The sequence below is a fragment of the Pteropus alecto genome, unplaced genomic scaffold (genome assembly GCF_000325575.1).
Source record: "Pteropus alecto unplaced genomic scaffold, ASM32557v1 scaffold16, whole genome shotgun sequence".
Classification (NCBI taxonomy): Eukaryota; Metazoa; Chordata; class Mammalia; order Chiroptera; family Pteropodidae; genus Pteropus; species Pteropus alecto.
Genome location: NW_006438867.1, coordinates 377,841 through 399,885, shown reverse-complemented (window position 1 = coordinate 399,885; position 22,045 = coordinate 377,841). Strand labels below are relative to the sequence as shown.

At 34.5% G+C, this 22,045-nt stretch overlaps 1 protein-coding gene across 1 annotated transcript in view; it reads left to right on the top strand.

Annotated features, from left to right (window-relative positions):
- FREM2 (FRAS1 related extracellular matrix protein 2) overlaps nucleotides 1–22,045 on the top strand; it is a 268,872-nt gene that overhangs the window by 71,103 nt on the left and 175,724 nt on the right. The window contains exons 3-4 of the mRNA XM_006915781.3: nucleotides 14,983–15,129; nucleotides 18,721–18,951. Of these exons, the coding sequence (XP_006915843.1) occupies nucleotides 14,983–15,129; nucleotides 18,721–18,951 (378 nt within the window). The remainder of the gene's footprint in view (nucleotides 1–14,982; nucleotides 15,130–18,720; nucleotides 18,952–22,045) is intronic.

The window sequence follows — 22,045 nt, the reverse complement described above, 5'->3', positions numbered from 1 at the left end:
GATTCTCTCTTTGTCTTTAAGCTTTGGCATTTTAAACACGATGTGTCTTGGTGTGGGCCTCTTTGGATTCCTCTTTCTTGGGACTCTCTGAGCTTTCTGAGGTTTTATGTCTATTTCCTTCACCAGGTTAGAAAAGTTTTCTATCACTATTTCTTCAAAGGCTGTTCAACATCTTGTTTTCCTTCGGGTACCCCTATGACACAGATATTTTTACATTTAATAGTGTCCAATAGGCTCCTTAAAATAGTATTATAGTCTTGGCTTCTATTTTCTTGCCATTCTGATTGAGTGTCCTTGGCTTTTCCATCCTCTATATAGGTCATTTGATCCTCTTCTTTAGTCACTTTGTTTATTCCATTTAATATGCTTCTCATCTTAGATAATGTGTTCTTCATTTCTGACTGGTTCCCTTTTATAATTTCCATTTCCATTTTTAAGTTTTTTATCTCTTCGTTGAAGTTCTCATTGAATTCATCTACACTTCCCATAAGTTCAGTGAGAACCTTTATAACCAGAGTTTTGAACTCTGCATCTGTTAGATTGCTTTACTCCATTATTCCTGGATCTTTAGTCTGTTCTCTTATGGTTTCTACTTCTTTGTCATTCCATTTTGGCTGCCTTTCTGTGTCTGTTTCTACATACAAAGCAAAGCTCTTAAGTCTCCTGGTCTTATTAGTGCAGCTTTGTGTGGTAGGTGTCCAGTGAAAAAGTCTTGAAAGGGGTTCAGCTGCATGTCAAGTTTAGCTTCAGCCTGTACCACTCCGGGACTACCTGTTAAGATTCAGCAAGCAATCCACAGATGCTGTGCTTATAGTTGCATCAAAAGACTACACCAGAAACTGAGGCCAGCTACCACCAGTATGAGTCTAGGCGCTGCTCAGCAAGAAGCACCTGACTCGCCGAGGACACAACTGGATGTGCTTGGGTGGGGCCCGAGCTGGGGGAGGCGGAGTTTCAGGGAATCCTCTGGGCCGAGTGACCTCTGTTATCTAGTTTGATGACATCTTGGCTATGGTGGTGCTGAGTCGGCACACTAAAACTGGGGTGGGCTCAACAGAGGAACAATAGATACTGCCGGCACTTCTGTACAGAGCAACTCTCCCCTCAGCCCTCACTCTGACAACTCAGTATCCCCCTCTAAGTCCCTGATGCACAAGGAGCATCAGGGACTTAGAGGGGGATACTGGCACTGGTGCTTAGAGCGAGCAGGTCCATCACCACAAAAGTCCTCTCACAGACAGGGCCCCTTTAAGAGGCATCTGCCACTGCCACTGCCACTGCTGCTGCTGCAGCCTCCATTCTACTCAGTCACTGGGGACTGGGCAGCCCCACATCCTCACGTCGTCCTACCTTCTGCCATTGCAGGGTGATTTCTTAGATTTCTCCCTAGTTGTATGACTTGTTTATCTAGATCTTAGGCGATTTGGTCACCAGAGGGAAGAACAGAGCCTCTATCATCCATATCATTTTTTTTTTTGAGCCTAGGCACGCATTTTTGTGAGGATGTAAGTGTGGGAATTATTTAATCAAAACACCAGTGTAAAATCTTCCAAAGCCAAAGTATGTAATTGTAGGCTGAAGACTAATATGTTGTCTGGAAATAGAGAAGACACTGAAATGTTTCTGATTATTTTATCTATTGTTCTTCTAATAAATATTGATGATGAAAAATATACCTGTTGATTGAAATACACTATGTGTAAACCACTAAAAATATATATTTGAATTATTGAAATAAAATCAGGCAAAGCAGCACTTTAATTACAATACCAATTAGATAGTCATTTTCCTGTCTGTCAATAGTTCTTGCTTACAGCATTCTCAACTATTCAGGTTTTAAGTATCTCTACCAGTTATTGAATTTATGTTTAGAGTTCCTACCCAGCAAATGTGTTTTAAAGATCCATTTAGGATAGTTGAATACAGACGGATGCAACTATAAGAGCTCTACAAAAATATGCACTTGCAAATCTACCTTTAAGTATTTCTGCCATGGTATAAGGATTGTGAAAGTGAGAAATGGGATCAGATTCCTGATATACAGAAATTATGTGGACTAGAATGAAAACCAGAATGAGAATTTGACACAGGACAAAATAGAGGCTAGCTGTGAGGAGCTACCTGATATCATCAATTTCTGAGCCTATTTAGGGTCCTTAGATACAAATTAGGTCTCTGACTTTTCCCATTGCTGATTTCATTTTTTATTTTCTGTAATTTTCTTACTCCGCTACACTTTCTCATCTGCTTTCTAGCTTTCAAATATGTTTGCTCTACTATTATTTCCTATTCTCTTTGTTTTTGGATTATGCTAGTTTATTGTTTAAGGGATTATAATTTTGTGGGGCTTCCAGAGAGAGTAGAAGCATCTGTGTTTAATCTGTGTGTAATCTTCTAACCATGAACATCAACCCTTGATCTTTAGTACACTACGATTGTTCTTCCAATGAGTTTTAAATTTAGAACTTAAATTAAGGTTTAACTTGGTCCCCTATCTTCTAAACTGGCAAGAGCAAACACTTGTGAATTAATGCAACTGTTAAATAATTGTCAGAGCAATGACAATCATATTGTTAGTGGAAATGGCCCAATATCAAGGTCTGAACTAGGATTTCTAAGATAATTTAGACTTTGAACTAGGATGGCAAATAACTGTAACATTTCACGTGTATATAATTCAACATATTTGGCAAGTTTATATAAACACTGGAAGGAAGGAGTAAGTAAGCAAAACAAGCTTCTGATGAACAAATTTGATGCCACCAAGTCCATGGACAGTCTCATCCAGCTTACTCACAGACATACCCTTATGTGGGAGTCTCCTCTTATCCAAATCTACATTTATGATACAATCCAGGGATGCTTCAGCCAACTTTATACTTAGCATACTTGAACAGGTTTTTCTCAGTGTGGATAGTATGTTTTTTACCATTACACTATTTCCCAAAAAACTGTATGTGGTAAGGTTTCTCCTACTTGATTCACCCAGAGCCTGCAGAGTTCAGTTTGTCTCATTATTTCAGGCCCCTGGAAGATTTCAGGAATAATGTTAAGATGGGAGTACAGAGTCTACTAAGAGAAGGGAACATTAATAACATAAGTGACAGTGAACAATTTATTTTCATTTGGTTCTTCAGTGAATAAAAGATATTCCCCAGTAGAACTGCTTAATATCATTATAGCAACCAGTTAAAATGTGAATCAATGACTGAAAGATGTCTTTCTGCTTCTTTCTAAAACTGATGAGTACAAGAGCTGTTGTATTTATTAATATTCTCATGGGAAGTAGTTCCTACTCAGGGTAAGGAAGAAGTACAGACTAACAATGTACTTTCAAACTTTTTATTTGTTTATCAGCCTTAAAGGTTTTGTTATAACATTATCCTCTTTCCAAAACTCAGTTTAGCCCATTCCTCTCCTGCTGGCTGTTTTAATAGCTTCAGAAATATTCTTCTTGGTAAGCCTTTAAATCCTTTATCAGAGTTGGGCAGATCGTAGGGTTCAAATATCCACAGGGAGTAAGATCTAACTGAAAATTGGAGGCTGGCATGGCTCATTGTATATTGTTGGTGATGTTAGCTGTCTTTTGGGAACTGGCCAAAATCCTAAGCTTAGCCTCTTCTGACATCTGATCCCACATTAGACTAATTAAAAAAAAGCGATGAAGACTATGCTGTTAAGCCACACACACACACACACACACACACACACACACACACACACACACACAGCATATGTGTCTCCAACCATAAATGTGATCTCTAAGAAACAGGTATACCAGTAGTCAATGTGTTTACTTGAACTTAGTTTTAATTTTCTTGGCATTCTACAAGCTAACATATTTACTTTGCTCTTTGGATTAGAAAGTAGAAGTCCCTAGAACCAGAATTTGTACAGTTGATAGGAGGGAAAAATCCCTTAATTTTATTGGTGTTCATTCCTCAATATTATGAAGTGCAATTCCAGCTTACGGTGTTAAATATGGACAGTTGAAAATCATGTCACTTGGATGTGATTGATAGTACACAAGACTCTCTGCTCATATCTGGATTTTAAATGGTTTATACTCTGAGCCAACTTGTCCCAGAGTTTATTCTGTGGAATAGAACCCCACAAGATACCTTCAGAAATAGGTTCCCTGATAAAATGAGTTTGGGAAATGCTGCTCTATTCCTTTCTTGTATGTACTAAATGTACACTTCCATGTTAAAGGTCCAAAGAATTGCTTCAATAAAGAATTTTGTTTACATAGCTTAATCCCAGGCTATATTCTTCCTAGTTGACTTAGAGTCATTCTTCAACATAATACCTATTAACAAACAGGAAAAATAAGGTTTGAAAAAACATGTTGGGAAATGTTTCCCTAAATTGTCCAGTGGAAAACCAGATAAAGGACTATGTTGTATATTTCTAGAGAATGTTTTGGACAATGTTTTCATTCTTTATAAAGGCAAAAGTAAGTGTGTGTGTGTGTGTGTGTGTGTGTGTGTACACAAAAGCACACATGTGCATTTGAATATGTAGCATTTTTCCTTTCAGCTACAAAAAGGCATGAAAAACTGAACAACTCGTCTTCTGTGCCTGGCTGTCCCTTCCTACAATGACCTTAGGAAGCCTCTCTACTTCATAGTTTCAACTCTAAGCTGTTCTGGTGAATCCTAATCTGGTAAAACACTCTAGAATGGAAATCATTGCCCACATATTTGATTTCATATTAAAATGTAAATTATACATAGAGTATCACTTTTACACAGTTTGGTGCATTTCTCAAGATTCTCACTCCTAACTTCCTAGAAGATTAGTCATAAATTTTGACTGAATAAGAAAGCTACTGGCTCAGCTACTTCCTGCAGCAAGATAATAAACCCTTTGTACTGGAAACTTTTCCATATCAATGGTGGATTTAAAAAGTTCTGCATGTTTATCATTTTACCACATGTATTATTAATTCATAAGAAAACATGGAATTTATAGAGAAAAGTCAGATAATGTTTACATTAGGTTATATATGTTAGTATATCAGAATATAATAAGTTTAGACCAGGGTTTCTCAGCAGCAAAATTGACCTTTTTGGGCCAAGTAATTTAATTCTTTGTTGAGGTAAGGGGTCTGACCGACCTGTGCATAGTAGGGTCCCTGGTCTCACTGGCCTCTAGCCACTAGACTACTCTCTCAATTTCCCCCTTTGTGATAACCAAAAATGTCTCCCAATATTCTAAATGTCCCTAAGAGGGTAAAATCATTTACATTCCCACAGAAAAGAACTACTGGTTTAAACTATGTTACGAGTTGTAAAGTCAATGCATTGGCTTTCCAAGTATGACTTTAAATGTTTCTGCAACCCATGAATTCTCTGCAGTCTCAATTCCTCAGAATGTTCATAAAACGCCACAAGCATTATATACCACAAGCATTGTATATTAACCAAAAGAAGAAAAATGTGGTTTATCTTGGCCTAAAAGAGAATTTTGTCACATTGATCCTCATTTTTTTAAGTAGGGGCGGAGGGAGAGAAAATGGGAAAGAAGAGAGAGAGAGAGAATTTTATCTATGATATGCATTTGGATTTTTACTAAATAGATACTTAGATCCAAAATTTCTCCAAAAAATATAGTCATTGTTACTTTTTACTGCTCTAAACGAATGAGCTCTTAGATTACCTTCCTTTATACCATTTTCTTATGGACAAAAAAAAAATGTTAGAACTTCAAAATTTAAGTATATTTAAATAAGGCCTGAATTTCAAAACCCTGAATACATAGAATACCTAAATTAGGAACTTCAGATAAAGGTCTTGGTTTCTTACCCTGACTTATTATATAATACTTATGAAAATTACTCAGAAAGCTTGCTGATGATGTTTATTTAGAAGTTCTTAACCCAGAAGACCATTGAAGGATTACTGAAATATTTTATCCTTGCTACTAATAATGGCTTCCAATTACTAATATATTTCTTCTTCAGAAAAAAAAGAAAAAAAAGTAATTTTGTTTAAACAGACAGGAATAGAAAATTAAACATGAACTTTTTCTAGCCAAAAAGTTACTTTTGTTTGAAAGCTAGTATCCAAGTTATAAATTATTTTTCAAACATAACACTGTTTTTCAAAGTTTTAAAAGGACATCAGTGCCTTTCTAAAACACACTTATTAAAAAGTGTAGATTGTAGACCTTTTTGCTAAAGTTTACTGGAGGAATAGGGCCCTTCATTTCTTGACTTTCATTCATACAAAATTACTTGCCAAAAGAATTTTAATAAGAAGGAATTCTGTGATGTGGCCATTTGACAAAAGTTCGTCTAGTTAAAGTATTCATGATATTGACTACGTATGGTGGGCATATTTTTGGTTAGTTATTTTATTTGTTTGTGGGTAGATTTTAATATTCTAAGGATTCCTAATTTGGACAAAACTTTTATTTTCCTTATGGCAATATTTATAGACTTGTTTGTAACATAATGTAAATTTTCTCTTCCACTGGCAGGAAATCTAATTTTGGGGTTATTTGTGAGTGATGTCTTTGATTCCTGGCCCATCTTTATTCTAACAAATCCTTGAATAATTCTACCAAATTAATATTTCTTAAAGAGTAATTCAGATTATGTCTTCTCTCCACCAAGTTTTCTTTGTTGCTCCCTCACTTTTCAATATACCTCTTCTTTCTTTGCTTTGCTTCCACAAACTCTACAATGCTGGACAATTATATTGCTTTTCACACAATGCTGTTCTCCTGAACCTATTTTCTTATGATTCTTTCCCCTCAGGGTCCTCCATAGCACCCATTGCGCCAAGCTTTTAGTGAACTCTTCAGTTAAATGTCCTCCTGTCCCTCCTCTGAACCCCAGGTACTACATGTTCACAGTTTTATCTTACATTTCCTATTATAATTTTTTAGGATTTTGGTTTACCTACTTACTAGAAGCTAAGTCTTACCAAAGTGACTGTATGTGAACCATTATTATTCTTCATAACATGTACACTCTGAACTCTGTTCAAAAACATACATTGCTATATGTTGTCTAAATCTGTTTCCTACGAAGTCTGGTGCTCTAAGGCCATACCAACTTGTTTTTATACTTATTGTGCCTTTTTTTTCTTATGGTGGGTAAATATGTAAATGAATGGCTTTTATATTAATCAGAGACAGTAAAATCACCAAATAAGGGTATATTTGTAGCTCTGGCATAATTTCTAGAGGATTAGAGCAGTCACGAAAGGATTCGACTAAGTAAATAATACACAAGTACAAAAGTTACCTTTGTAAAGCTCATCTGAAATAAATGAAAAATGTGAAAAACAAATAAATGACATTAATGGTATTATACTCCATCCTCTCTCTTCTTTGTCCTCCTCTCTTTCTCTTCCTCCTCCTTCCTCCTTCCCTCTCTCCTTTCATCCTTGACAGACATCAATGAAAAGACTTTTTTAGTTTGCACAGGAGCAATAGCCAGGAATCCAACATATTTCTTTTTAATTTTAAGTCCAGAAATCTAAAACTTCTAATTAGTGATTTGGCTGCTGAGAACAAATATACCTATGAACATGTTACCAACTCAGATTTAAAAACAACAGTAATAACAGATTAATCTAAAAACATCTTCAGGGAGTTCTCATTTAGCTCAACCATTCTAGAATTTCAAGTTAAAACTCACTTGCAATATTTTAATTCATAGAATTGCTTTTATGCCGTTATCTCACCTTAATCCCTCTATCCCAGCCATCGAATTGAACTTTTGGTAAAAAGAGAAACAAGATAGGTTAAAGGTGGTTTCTTTTTTTAACAATCAGATAAGGCACTTCTGGGGTTTTTTATTTGTTTGTTTTTTGTTTTCTCTCTTTTATATTTTTGTCTCAATGTGGATGTAACACATTTTCAAAAGGTAATCCAAAATATAGTTCAAACTTAATCCTTGTTAATGCAATGGCTGTGTCTTATAATAATGTGCATGGTGCTATTATACAAATAGAAATTAGAAAACAACCTCACTTTACAGAATTAACTAAATGGTGCTAAACCGGTTACTCTGAAAGGTGCTCAGAGAACCACTGCTTTTATTTCCCTGCAAAATCTCCTTGGGGTGGGGGGAGATGTCTGGCGCCACAAAAGGAATTAGGCTTTGGTTTGAACAGAGACCTCAGGGCTATTAAGTTTATTTTAAGAATGTGTTGCCAGAGATCTAATAAATTTATATGTTGCTTCAGGCGGTGCATGCATGAAGTCTTGCTGCACCAAGTGTTTTGTTTTGTATTTATTCCTTTCCCCAAAGGCAGGAGAATGTGTATATTTACACATATACATATATTACATAATATATATAATTTATGTATATAAATTATAACTTCATATCATTTTAAACACAGTTTTTATGATTTTGTGCTTAAAAACAATATTTGAGATCATAATATATTAGATGGCAAGACTACTAGACTAGGAGTGAAAAACCCTGGGAATTTATTTCTCATTTGCAAATAGCTGCTTTATAATCTTATTTAAATCACAGCCTTTCTGAATCTTGGTAAAATGAGGCAGTGATAAAAGATGCAATCCAGGGTTTATTCTTTCTCTAAAATGCTTGGAGTTTATATTTGTCTCGTTCACCAACATAATTATTTCTTGAATTAATTTTGTGTTCTTGTTTAAAATACAGTATCACACTTCCATTTTCAGAAAAATAATTTCCTTAGTCACTCATATTACAGCATTAAAATGACTAAGTTAGCTTTTTAGACTGCACATGATCAGCTAGTAATGTGCATGTTGTAAATGAGAGTTCACCTTGCAATTATATGTTTGCTTTGTTCTTTGTCCTCCGTAGATGTACACCTGATTTCCTTATTCTAGGTGTGCATACCAACAGTGAAGTTTTTCATTCCACTGGGTTTAAACTTCTAATTAGGAAAGCTAATACTGCACAAGTAAATTGATTTGATTAAGGAAATATTCTTAAGCCCTAAGTTAGGAGATGTAAACACATGAGTCTCCCCTTTTTCATTCTTTTGGTTACAGGCTGAAAAATAAGCACATTTCTTTTCTTTCTTTTCTTTTAATGGATGGGTTTGGAGGAAGGGGCCATACTTAGAGAAATGTGGAGGATCCCTGCAGGCTCAGACTTGCCGACTCTGACCCAGCTGTGGCCTGATGGAGCACATCATTCTGCCTGGAAGAAGCATTTTTCTATTATCTTCCCTGATTTTTAACTATGGCCCCAAATTCATTTATAAAGCAAGAGAATCTTACCATTAGCTTGTGTTAACTTTTCTATGATTTACTAGCAGGCTACATTTGAATCCTAGATCTATCGCATACTTAAGGATTTAAAGTGAGTAATTTAGCCTGACAGTGATCCATAGAATATGAAAAAGTCTAACACACAGAGTTATTGTGAGATGCATTAAGATAATGTACATGTTATCAAAATCACCCTGACCATGGCCCCCAGGTGTCCAGCCCTCCTCTCCAAGCAGTTCAGGGTCCTCAAGGCTAAGCTGACATTCAGCCAATTTATACCTATACTCTAGTAAGTTCCAGTTGTTTTCGGTCAGGGACTCTTATTATTAGTCATTGACAATATCGTTTCAATTCTGGTTAGTCAAAGACCATGCTTCCACCCAAGGGTAAGTTTCTCCACAATAATCCCAGTCCTACAGTATCACCACAGCTCTGCCAGGAATCCTAGTCACTATATCCAGCTTGATAAATCTTATGTCTTAAAGGCTTAGTGATTAAAGAAGCAGACATACAAAGGTAGAGGGTAGAAAAAGCAAGAAAGTCGCAATGCTATTACCTGGGCAAAATCAGCTTGAATCAGAAAAAACTTTATGAAAAAACTGAAATGAAGTTTGTGTGTGATTACATGATTGTATATCAACCTCTGGTATAGTAGATGAATAGGAATGCAAGTCTTTGGAATCTCATGTACAAATACCCATTGCATACCATTCGTGGGCGTGTATGTCATCAGAACATTTCCCTAAGGAGCAAAACCACATGCAGTAAAGTGGGTGGTCATGCTCTTCTTGGCTTCTCAGGTGAATAGTGGTGTATTTGCCAGCTCCATCCCCCACCCACCACCCCCCAAATCATCTGGTAACTTTTTATCTTTAGAGCCTACAGAAGAAAATAGAGTATTATGTGAACTTGAGCTCGATTCCATTACCAAGATATCATAGCCCCATTTATGCTTTTGGTTATGGAGGATGTGCCTTTCCTGAGAACAGCATAAAAGACCACCACAAGTTTGTATACATACAAAATCGTATGTACTGAATAAAGGTCAGTTTGTGCTGTGCCTTTTCTCTCCATCACTGGGTCTTTATCACACTTCTTCTCTTTCAATACATTTCTATATATATTCTCTGTATTTCTTTGTGGATCTGACACTTTGTTCTGTGCCGCCTCTTTTTCAGAATGTGTATGGCAGTTGTAATGATGGGGGTGGATGTGTACAAAACGGAGGTAGAAAATGATATATTAATTATCAAAAGTTGTATTGCCAGTAGGTTTTCAATAGCTTAATATTAAACTAAAACAATCATTGGAATTAGTAAGTAGTCTACAAAATTATAAAATCTACTGACAATTTTCTGGGTCTATTTCCTTGTTATTTAGGAGCTCTATCAGTCTTACTAAGGCACAGCTTGCTGCCTTAGGTCAAGATAAAAAAGAAATAAACATTTAGTAAATGTCCTGGGCTCCTACCAAATTGAACTGCTTAAAGTTCCTTTTCTACTGGATTTCTTGTCTCTATTCTTACTGAATCTTCCAGAAACACCTTCCCCCATCTCTCTGGATGTCCGAATACCACTCGGTACTTAATGCCCAGTTGAAACACTGTCTCTTCCAATGTGTCTTTGATCCCCTCAGATTAAGATAATCCCTCACTCTTGTGAACACCCATAGCTCACTATCAGTGCCTCTCTAGAAGCATTTGTCAATCTCTAGTTTATACACATTATCTATGTACTTGTGCCATCTCCCATAGTTGAATGCCAACTTCTGGAGGCAGAAGAAAATATGTTTAAAAGCCAAGTTGGCTTCAGTTTGGCACTGGGTGGTTTTCAATAAACTGTAAAATCCACCTGACTTTAAGAGCCAGAAGACAGGATATCAGGAGCTCTCAGAGATTCTCATATGGAAGAGTCTAGGGTAATGCAAAGTTTAAAAGATCATCGTAGCACAGAAGTAGCAAGAAAATAAATCCTTTATTTTAACTTTAATTTTTGTATTTTGTTTAATTAGTAACATTGATGTCGATGATAGATGCATGGTCACTAACTACTGTCCTTGTCTTCTAAGAGAACAAGACTGCTTAAAAATCAAATTATTTAATTTTCCCAATAAATTAGATAATGTTGTTATATTAATCTTTTTAATATAAATATTTATTTCTGTTGCTGATTTAAAAGATGACATACATCTTTTAATATATCTGTATATTTGATTTCCAGTTTAGCTTCTAGGCTAACTTTTTTATGGGCAAATGGTTTTTAGCAATCTAGAAAATCTTAGCAAGCTAGAAAAATATTACCAATAGAATTATGTTCTATTGATAACCACCCTTACTTAAAGAAAAAAATTGTCAAAAATTTTTGAAAAAAAATTGTCACACCTAAATGGATACCCAGAAATTACCCTTTAACAAGCACAAGTCAAAGTTGCAACACAATTTTCATAGTGAAGAACTATTATACTCTGTCTTCAGAAAAATCAGGCAGCCCTATGTTTAGGGAGAGCTAATTGAAGGTTGTAATTGTTACAAATAAATAAATAAATAAATAAATAAATAAAATCTGTTGCATTCCCATTGAAAAAGAAAATGAAGAAGCCTAAATCCCAGCTGGAAATGTTCAAAAGAGGTATTTTCATTAAAAACTTAATGGCTTTAGTTGTCAGGGACAAAGTATTTGGGAGTGTGGTCATCAGTTGTCAGACACCTGTTGGATGGATTTATGACACAAGTTACAGACTTTAATTTGCAGTGAAATGTTGAAACTTGATCCTTGTACATCACAGATAACAGAATCTACTTTAGAAAGGCAAAGAATCATAAAGTAAAAATCTCTGTTTTTTTATAAGCTGTTTAACTTCACCTAAAATTTCATATCTAGTAAGCTGTAGCTGTTGTTATTTAAAATATAAACATGTATTATGGCTATATATTGAGGTTTTAGAGGAATTTGCGTGGTTATGTAATAAATGAATAAATAATGTATCTTTCCATTCAATTGTTCAAGGTCAATTTTAATAAATTTCAATAACCTACAGCTTAGTTCCTCAAACCCCCATATCAGTCTTGAATAATAAGTAGTACCTACAGATTTATAAATTTTGAAACATAAAAAGATTTATTTGTATATAAATCAGAAGTTATATAGCATTTAATTCTATGCAGAGTTAAACTTTATATACTTAACTTCATATTCTCTAACAAAAAATTCTCTACTTAAAAATCCCTGGTTGAGAGTGAATGCTGAACATATAAAACAATTACCCTAGAGCAGGTTACTAAATCACAAAGCAAAGTTTCTTGGCATTGTTTTTGAATTTTATTTAAAATAAAACCTCAAAGTGGCTGACATATGAAATCTTGGCAAACTTATTTAGTGGTGTGCCAGTCAAAATCTCTGATTAAGCATTAATCTGGCACACTCATCCTTCCAGAAAATAAGCACCAACAAGAAAATAAGTTTTTTTAAAATCTGTAAGTAATGATGAAATTAGCTGTCCCTAAAACCATCCATACTACTTCATAACAGAACAGAAGGGTTAAATAGAATTTTAGTTGCCAATAATCCCTTGTAGTGCCACTTGGATAACACAAATTCCAGCAGTTCACATTTACAGGTAGTCACTTAAAATCTTTATATAGTATCCAAGAATAGAAATATGCAAGACATTTAGAAAAGGTGTCATTAAAAAATAAATCATATTTAGAAAAAAAGACTCAGTATCAAGTTATGTTACATTTATATGGGACATTTATATCACCAGAAAAATGAAGCACTACTGAATTTCTTTCAACTAAGACATTAGAATGTCTAATTCACCTAATAGACATTTTTCTAAAAGTAAGCCTACACTCCTGGATCATGTGTTACAATAGGGGGAGACAAAGTGAACAAACAAAAAAAGTAAACATGTATAAGATATGAGGTTGTGGAAAGCACTGTAGAGAATAGTTAATTAGTATAAAGGACTAGAGAGGACTGGGGTTTGCATTGGGGCTTGCTGTTTCATATAGAGTGTCATGGAAAGGAGGTTTTATTGACTTAGTATTCTTAAAACATGTAATATCTAGAAGAAAGGTGATAATTTCTGTGATATTTCAGGAAAGGATTAGAATCAAATCTTAAAATTAGCTAAAAAGTGCCAAAATTCAGAGAAATAGAGAAACTATATACTTAGTGATCTCTTACTCTTGGACATAGGGGAAAATAAATAGAAATAAAGTACACAGAACCGTAAAATAAAATTAATTTGTTGAACACGAGTTGCTGCATAGGTCTGAAGTCATTAGACACAAGTCAAAAAACCTGTAGTATGTGCTTTGCGTAAGCTGAAAACTGTTACGCAAAAGGTAAAAAACAAGCAGAAGTTACTAAGTAGCCATTTTACTAAAATTCATATTATTCCATAGGTTTCTTCAAAGAATAAGTCTTTAGTCCTCATTGTGTCCCAGGCATTGCATGGGACTTGGAGACTGGAAAGACGAATTTGACCAGTGCGTGCCCTGGGGTACTCAGGCAGTTAGAAGCAGACACAGGTATTTAAATAAAGAAAGAATTAATCCTATAATCAGGGATATAGAAGTACACTCAACAATAAACTAGAAAACCAATTTTTCCTTCAGAATGTCATTTGTACTGGGTGTTCTCTTTAATCTTTAGTACGTATCAATTGATAACTCAAAATTGCTGCAATTTTTATTTTTAAAAATTTCTAGCAAAGATGAATATATTTTTCCTGTTTTTTTCACTCACTGTTTCCCTTTGTGCAGATTTGTTGTCCGCCAAACGGACAAAGCTTCATGGTTCCCTGGTCTCGTTTCTTTTTCTCTAATGTAGTTCTCTCTACGTGAACTCAGAAGAGAAGAAACTGGAATTAAAATTGGGCTTCTTGCTGTGTTTATTATATGCGCTCTTCCACCCTTTACAGAAAGACTTAAAAGAAATTACTGATGCTTTTGTTTATAAACCTCACCGTCCTCTGAAGTAATTGGTGTAGATCAAAGGATGTAGAGGCATATGTGCAGAGTGATCTGCTGATAAACATTTCTCCTTTCATTCACCCAACACAGAGCTTTCACATAAGAGATCGCACGCAAGGTTTATTTCCTCTTGTTAGGCAGCCGGCTCCATTTTGGTAGAAAGGTGGGAGGAGAAAGCTTATCTTCATAGCAGAACGTAATCAATGAAAAGAGCTGTTTGTTTGCTCTAAGGAATGAAGTGGAATATAGTGGGCAAGGGAGGTAGGGAAGGAATATTTGTTTGTTTGTTTGTTTGTTTGTTTGTTTCTTAAATGATTATATTTAAAGCCTTCGACCCAATTGTGAACAAGTGAACCAGAAAAAGTTATTCGTGAAGTCTTGTCTGCGTTTTTAGCATCACAAATGAGCGTTGCAGCCTTCTTTATAGAAAAACCTGCTCTCTAGCGTCACCTTGTGGAAAGTAAGTCATCCTGCAACTTGGATATTGATTCTATGATTAAACTAAATTGCTTTTGGTAGTTGTGCATTCCTTCCCCCTTGTCAACTTACCCTCCTAAAGATCAAGAAATTTTGTGAAGAATTATGTCAGCTATTGTATTTCTGTACAACAATCACTGGACAGTAAGCTGTATCTCCATTATTTAACCTAAAGTTGTGTATCAAACCAAGTACCTTTAGTGATTCTTAATGTTGCATCATTAAAGTAGTCTGTGGAATTTTTAAGGTCATTCATTCAAGAAAGCATAAATTTGGTGCTTTAAATTTTTGTTTTCCAGGTGGAAACAAGTTAACCAAGCAGCATTTTCATCTGAACTGGGCATGGATCTCCTTTGAAAAGGAATATTACCTAATCAACGAGGACTCCAAATTTCTGGATGTCGTTCTTAAACGTAGAGGTTACTTAGGAGAGACTTCATTTATAAGTAAGTTTAATTTCCACATCTGTCTTAAAATCCCATTTTCCTAGCAAAAGTTCAAAATTTTATAATAATTAAAATGTTTAGTTTACTACTTTAGTTTTAAAGGTTAGAGAGATGTTAATATTTAAATGCACTTTATGTGCTAAAGAAAAGTTAAAAATTTTATGTGAAGGCATATTGTTAGAAACAAAAGGCTCTAAAAATAGGAAATGTGTAACCAAAATATATGCCTCTTCAAACCTACAAATGATCTTTCTGATATAAAATAACTTTATAAAAATGGCAATAATCATCCATAGGTTAAAAATTTTTTAATGTACTACATCTTAGAATATGTTTAGGCTATCATAGAATTTATCCATAAGATCAAAGTCTGCAGAAATATCAATATAAACATATGTGAAAGCTACTTTAATAATAAGTAAACAAAAAACCATTCATTAACCTATTAGGCATTGAAGTGTAATTTACTATTTGTTGCATTTGAATGGTCTGGTAGGTCAATAAAAGTTTCAAGAACCCCGACACTACATACGCGCACTGCTGTGTGCTGGTGAAAGGTATGTGCTGTGACTTTTTTTTGAAACCAATAAAGTGTTAAACACTAATCATTTTCTGCTGCTTCACCCTTTTAAATAAAACTGAGAATCAAAAGCAAATGAATAAAATCTTTTTACAACTCCAGTTCAAGCTCACATTCAATTTCATGTGAGCATAAACAGATATTTTACTAATAGGTATACTAGTAATTCTAAGTAGCAATATAGTTGGCGCAAAATATTTGGCTTATTGAGGAAAAATGGTAGCATCCCAAGCAATTATGCTATTTTTGGTATCATATGTTTTACAGACATCTAGACTGATATAATTTTCATGGGATAAGAGCTTTCATTGAGTGAAAGTATCAACTAAGGTAGGAATCTAGAAAAATGTTGGCAAAATAAAAAGATAACTGTGTTTGTCCTCAAAGTGATTATTTGAAATTTTACCGGTCTTTGAAATTCAAATGCTTTAAACAGTAGTATTCTATCAACACACACAGACATGAGCACACACACATATACATCTCACACACCATACTTTTGCCATAGCCACACTCTCACCTGCCCCCCATGATTTCCCCTGCTGTTTGGATGCTGGATATCAATTATACCTTAATTTAAAAAATACTTTGTTTTTTAATTTTAGAAGAGAGATTTTCACACTATGTTCTGCTGATCTTTTAAGGTTACTCTGACTCTAAGTGAGGCCGGTCCATCCGCAGATCCAACACAAAGCAGGGACAGCTCTACTTCCATCTTCTTTATTTGAATGTGCCTCTTTGTAGGCTGTCATTTACACTCTCTTTGTTTAATCCTAGAGCATAATGAATGCTTTATTGCTCTCTCTTTTAGAAGCATGCTCTCGCTGCATACAAATACATGCTCTGCAGATCAGAAATATGATCCTGTCTTACTTATTGTCAGTAAGAAATTAGCCTTAATTGTGCTTTGTGCTTAAAAATAAGTCATAAGGAAATGAATAACTAAAAAACAGAGCACCTTAGTAATTAATTCTTAAGGATGCTTTCATCTATCTGCATTTTACATTAATTTCCCCTCCTAATGAGTATATTTAATTACTCACTCACAAATAGCCCATTGATAGTAATGAGGAAAAGTTAATAGTTGCAAAATTTTTTAAACTAGTGTTTCAAATTTTTCTCTCCATTGTCTTTTTAAAAGCCAGATGCTAAAATGTCAAACAAGAGGTTTTTATTCTTATGAAGTTATTTTTTCAATGAACTATTATTTCCTACATGTGGAGATCAGCACCAGCAATTCTATAAAGGTCCTATAGCTAGCTCAGCTTAGTTAATCTACATGTTACTTAGTAACCTGGGGAGTTAGAAATTTGGAAAGACTTCTGTATGTGACTCACATGCATCAATCATGGAAGATAGTAATAGAATCCATGCTAGGACTGGGAATAGAAATCAGATTAAAGTGAAGGGTAGCCTCGTGGGAATTCTACAATGAATATATTTTGTTCTACAACCTCCACTTTTATTTATGGACTTTTAGAATTAGGTAGTTTGCATTATAGCTAAAAGCAGAATATTATTTTCCTTCAGAAATACAGTTAGTAAATCATAAAATTACATTGTATTTTCTCAGAGATGATTATTCACTTTATAACCATTACAACCCATTAGTAAATTAAATATATATTTGCATTTCACAAAAGTATTGGAATTTCAAAGATCTTATTGCTACCTGTTAATAAATGCAAGATATTTTATTAAGCACATTAAATACTCTATATCTTTACTACTTATAACAATCCTTTATTCACTAACTCAACAAATATTTTCTTGAATGCTTATTAAATGCCAGACACCTTGTTAGGTTACAGACAATGAAGTGATAATAATGATAACTAACATTTATTGGATTCTTATTATGTGCCAGACCTAGTTCTCAATAACTTGCAACATTAATCTCATGAGAAGAGTGTCATTATATCTTTCATTACACAAGTAAGGAAATAAAAAGATTTTCATCTGCCAAAAGTTACACAGTTAGTAAGAGAGAGAGCTGAGATTTGGCTCCAGGGCTGACTCTCTCAACTACCAGACCATTTTGCTCCTTATATTGTCTACAACTGAGGAAGTTAATAATTTACCTATGATACCATAGCCACTATGTGGCCAAAGTAGGATATAAAACTTAATCTCTCATTCCAAAAGAACCTTGTGTAACCTATATGCAGTTTTTCCATGTCAGAGAAAAAGACTAAAATCGTAATGTCATAAGTGACAAAGGTAAATCAAAGTAATATGTTTTGTTTAATGATTAATTTTCTTTGGGGAAAAAAAGAATCATACTTTTAAGCCCAACTTGTAAGCTTTTTGATTTTTAGAGTTCTTTTTGCCCCATCTAATAATATTATTTATAATATGTATGGTTTACCAGCTGAATGCATCTCTAATTAAGAACATTTTTTTTAACAATTAGTATGCTTGACCATATCATCTACCAGGTTAAGATGAAAGTGTGGACTGATACGTTTCCTTCACAGTCTATACATCATTCTTTCATCTTTTATTAAAATGGGGTATCTATTTTATGTAGGACCTCATGGAGATGTGAAATATTTAGTATGTGTCTACTCACCCTGGGAATCTTGCTAAAATGTTGATTCTGATTCAGTAGGTCTTAGATAGGGCTGACACTGCATTTCTAACAAGCTCCCAGGTGTTGCTCACACTGCTGTTCCACTGGCCACACTTTAAATAACAAAGCAGAGTAGCACTTCACTCAGAATAGATACTATATATTAATTGTAAAAAGGAATCTTTATTTTTAACCCAAAGCAAAATTAATATTCCACCTTAGAGATTCTAAGACAAATGATAGAGCAGTATCATGAACTACTCAACACCTACAACAGAACACTTTGATTGTAGGACCTGTACCCAATTATCCATTTCTTGGAATCAAAGCAGGATCTACTTTGCACTGCAGGATGAAGTGACACACAAAAAGTTAATACAGAACACTTTAATAATCCAATTGAAGATGAAACTAAGAAAATGATATTGTTTCCATGAAGGTATTGGCACAAGAGATGGGACTGCAGAAAAAGACAAAGACTTTAAGGGCAAAGCACAGAAACAAGTACAGTTCAACCCAGGCCAGACCAGGGCTACATGGAGAGTGCACATCATGAGTGATGGGGAGCATGAGCAGTCTGAGACCTTCCAAGTGATTCTCTCAGAGCCCGTGCTGGCTGCCCTGGAATTTCCCACAGTGACTTCAGTGGAGATTGTTGACCCAGGAGATGGTAAGAGCAATCATCAACTTGTGTTGCTGCTGTTGGTTGGGTTTTTATGACAAAATGCCTTATAAAGGAAGTTTTAAATTCAATATTTGGCCTTTCTATAAAGAGAAATTTTTAGATTAATGGTTCAATATTCTCAGTATGTTGATAGAAAAGGGAACCCAAAAATTAATGAAGAGAAGCTATATATTTTTAGGTAAATGAACTATAAATAAGCATAGGATTATCACATGTTCTTTCTCTTATTATAATTTTATCCTTTAGAACCAATATTGTTCATCTCATTTTTCTTAAATTCATTACTTTTTAAAATTTTTTAACTGTCTTTTAAAATGCCCTTTAAACAAATAGTTTAAGAATTAGACCATTTGAGGAGTGATTTGTTCCCTATATTAGACTTAATTATTCAAGTTTCCTTCATATATTCACTAGTCAAAAATGCAGTTGGCCATATGTTTTCAAATTTGTTACATAATACTCACCCAACCCACCACTACTCCTTGGTGAATACTATTTGAAGCATTGCTCTTAATTTCTATTAGATTACGTTTTCTTGTCAATGTACACCCCAGGCTGATATTCGTAAAAGTAAACCTCACTGCTTTTGTGTGTAATTTGACCTTTTCTTCCCCCTGCCACACTTCCACAACCCTGGTTAGTCTCAATGCAGTCAGGGAAAAAAAAAAAGTTGAATGGCTTTTTGAAAGATGGTATTTATGAAAAACTTGAAAAGACTCTTCTAAAGCTGAAATCCTGTCAGAAGCCAGACATGACTTTCTTTTAAACTGCCATCTTACTTTACTTTGTCAGTCAGAAAATTCTTAAATGTTCTGTGAAGATACAATCTACTAAGTACATATGTGGAAATTTCTAGGTTAAAAGACTGAGCATAATTAAAGAAAGAGGATAAGAGAATTGAAGATCTGTATCTGTTTATTTAACTAACATCTCTGCTTTTAGTTCAATATGAAGTTCAATTATGTTTATAATTTCCATTAAGAAGCACTTAGCATTTAATTATATTTAGTTTTATCTGCGTTAACTAGGAATAAATAATTAAATTTTCTTCTAGTCCTGAGTTTTAGATTAGTGTTAGCATAGTAAACCTTCTCTCTTTGAACAAGCCTGTGACAGCTTTAATACATGTAAACTGGCCTGTTTGTTTAAAGTCATTTCTTGATATTTTATTTGCCAATTGCCATACTTTACTACAAGGAACAAGACACTTAAACTCATTTGTGCCTTCCTATTTATAAGTCCAGAGTAATATCCTATGCTCTATACCCATAAAAGGTCTAAAAAGTAGGATATTAAAAACAAAATATATATTCTAAACATGCGCGCGCGCACGCACGCACACACACACACACACACTCTTATAATCCATAGACTTGCAGGCTACCAAGTAAAACTTTTCTAATTTTGTTTCATGTTATGATCATCTAAGTTGTCTTAGAATTTTCTAGTTGAAGTTCAGCCCTCTTCATTCCAGGCCATGATCATCTCTATAATAACTGACAAGTGTTCTTTAATGCCTGCTCTGTTTCACATCTTGTTGAACACCACTGGTCTCGAAATTACAAGACCTGGGTTTGATTTCCTACTCTACCATTTCTAGTTGTATGGCCTTAACCAAATCAAAGAGCTTTTATTAAGATTTAGTTTCCTAATTAAAAATTAGAAAAATTAATTATTCTCATGTTGCAGCATTCTTATAAAGGATGTAAATAAATGATTGCAATAGAATGTGATGTGGTACAACAAAATATGAACAAAGTGCTATGGGAGCAAGAAGTTGGAATAATCAACTCTGCATTATTTTAGAATGGGAACTGCTTTTACTTATTCGACAGTTAATATAAAGACATACAAGTATGTACTTTCCCAATGCTTTACCATACAAGTATATACTTTCCCAATGCTTTACTTACCATTATTATTATTAGCATAATAATAATAACTGACATTCATTGAGCACAAACTATGTGCCAGACAGTGTGCTAAACACATTAAATATATTCTTTCATTCAACCTTTTTTGCCTCACTACCATATAAGTATATGTACCATTTTAGGCATTTTACTTGATGTTTATAGGATGCTCTCAATTTCATGTGTGACAAGTTTTAGAACATTGGTTCCCAATTTTATGACAAAAAACTTAACATAAACTCTCTATACATACACACAAACATATACATACAGGCATATGTCCAGGATTCTCACATGTTCATAATTATACTCTTAGAATATTCTCTATCCACTTATATTTTTAAAATTACATAGTTGTGAGTTAAGTAAAGATTTTAAATGACTATATTTTATTCGATACATAAGTATCTATATTCACTGCAAAAATAATAATACATTTATGTGCTTATTTATTTAGTCTGAGGCAATACTCAGTACCTATTTGAATGCTCTATAATACCTCTCATGTCTCCAGATTCTTGTGACTCTCTGATTGGGAATCATGACTCTATCATCAATAGCATTGACCCCTCTTTAATGAGTGAGCTCAGTCATCATGTTTTCCACATCATTTGTGCAATAGCACAGCCTACCTCAATAGGCAGACACTAACAAAAGCCTGGTGCAAGTGTACCCAATCCTTGTCCTTGACTGTCCCGGGGGATTGTGAATTGAACGGAACTAAATCCCCTGAACAGCCACATGCAGCTCTTGCAGCTATCCTGCTATCTGCTGCTGCCAACCAAGGAGAGGCCATCCAAGCACAAGCTAAATGTCAGAAAGGGCTGGGAAGCCCACATTTTAGTCTGGAACAGATATATTTTGTTGCATGGAGGACTGAGAAGGGGCTTTTCCTACTACTCAACAAAATGCTGTGGGGTCACAGAAGGAATGCACCATTCTGCCATGATTATGGATATTAATAACTTCCTAGACAAAAGGGCTCAGTCATTTATTCAATATAAAAATAAATTCAATTTCCTCATAAATTAAAGCCTATGGTACAGAGAGAAAACCTAGAATAAGAAGAGAACGGACTGCTTAGTGGAGATGTTAACTTTCTTTGTCACCTCCCATGCCTTAGGATGTTTGTGGCTCCTGGGTGAACATCCAGGTATAACATTTAC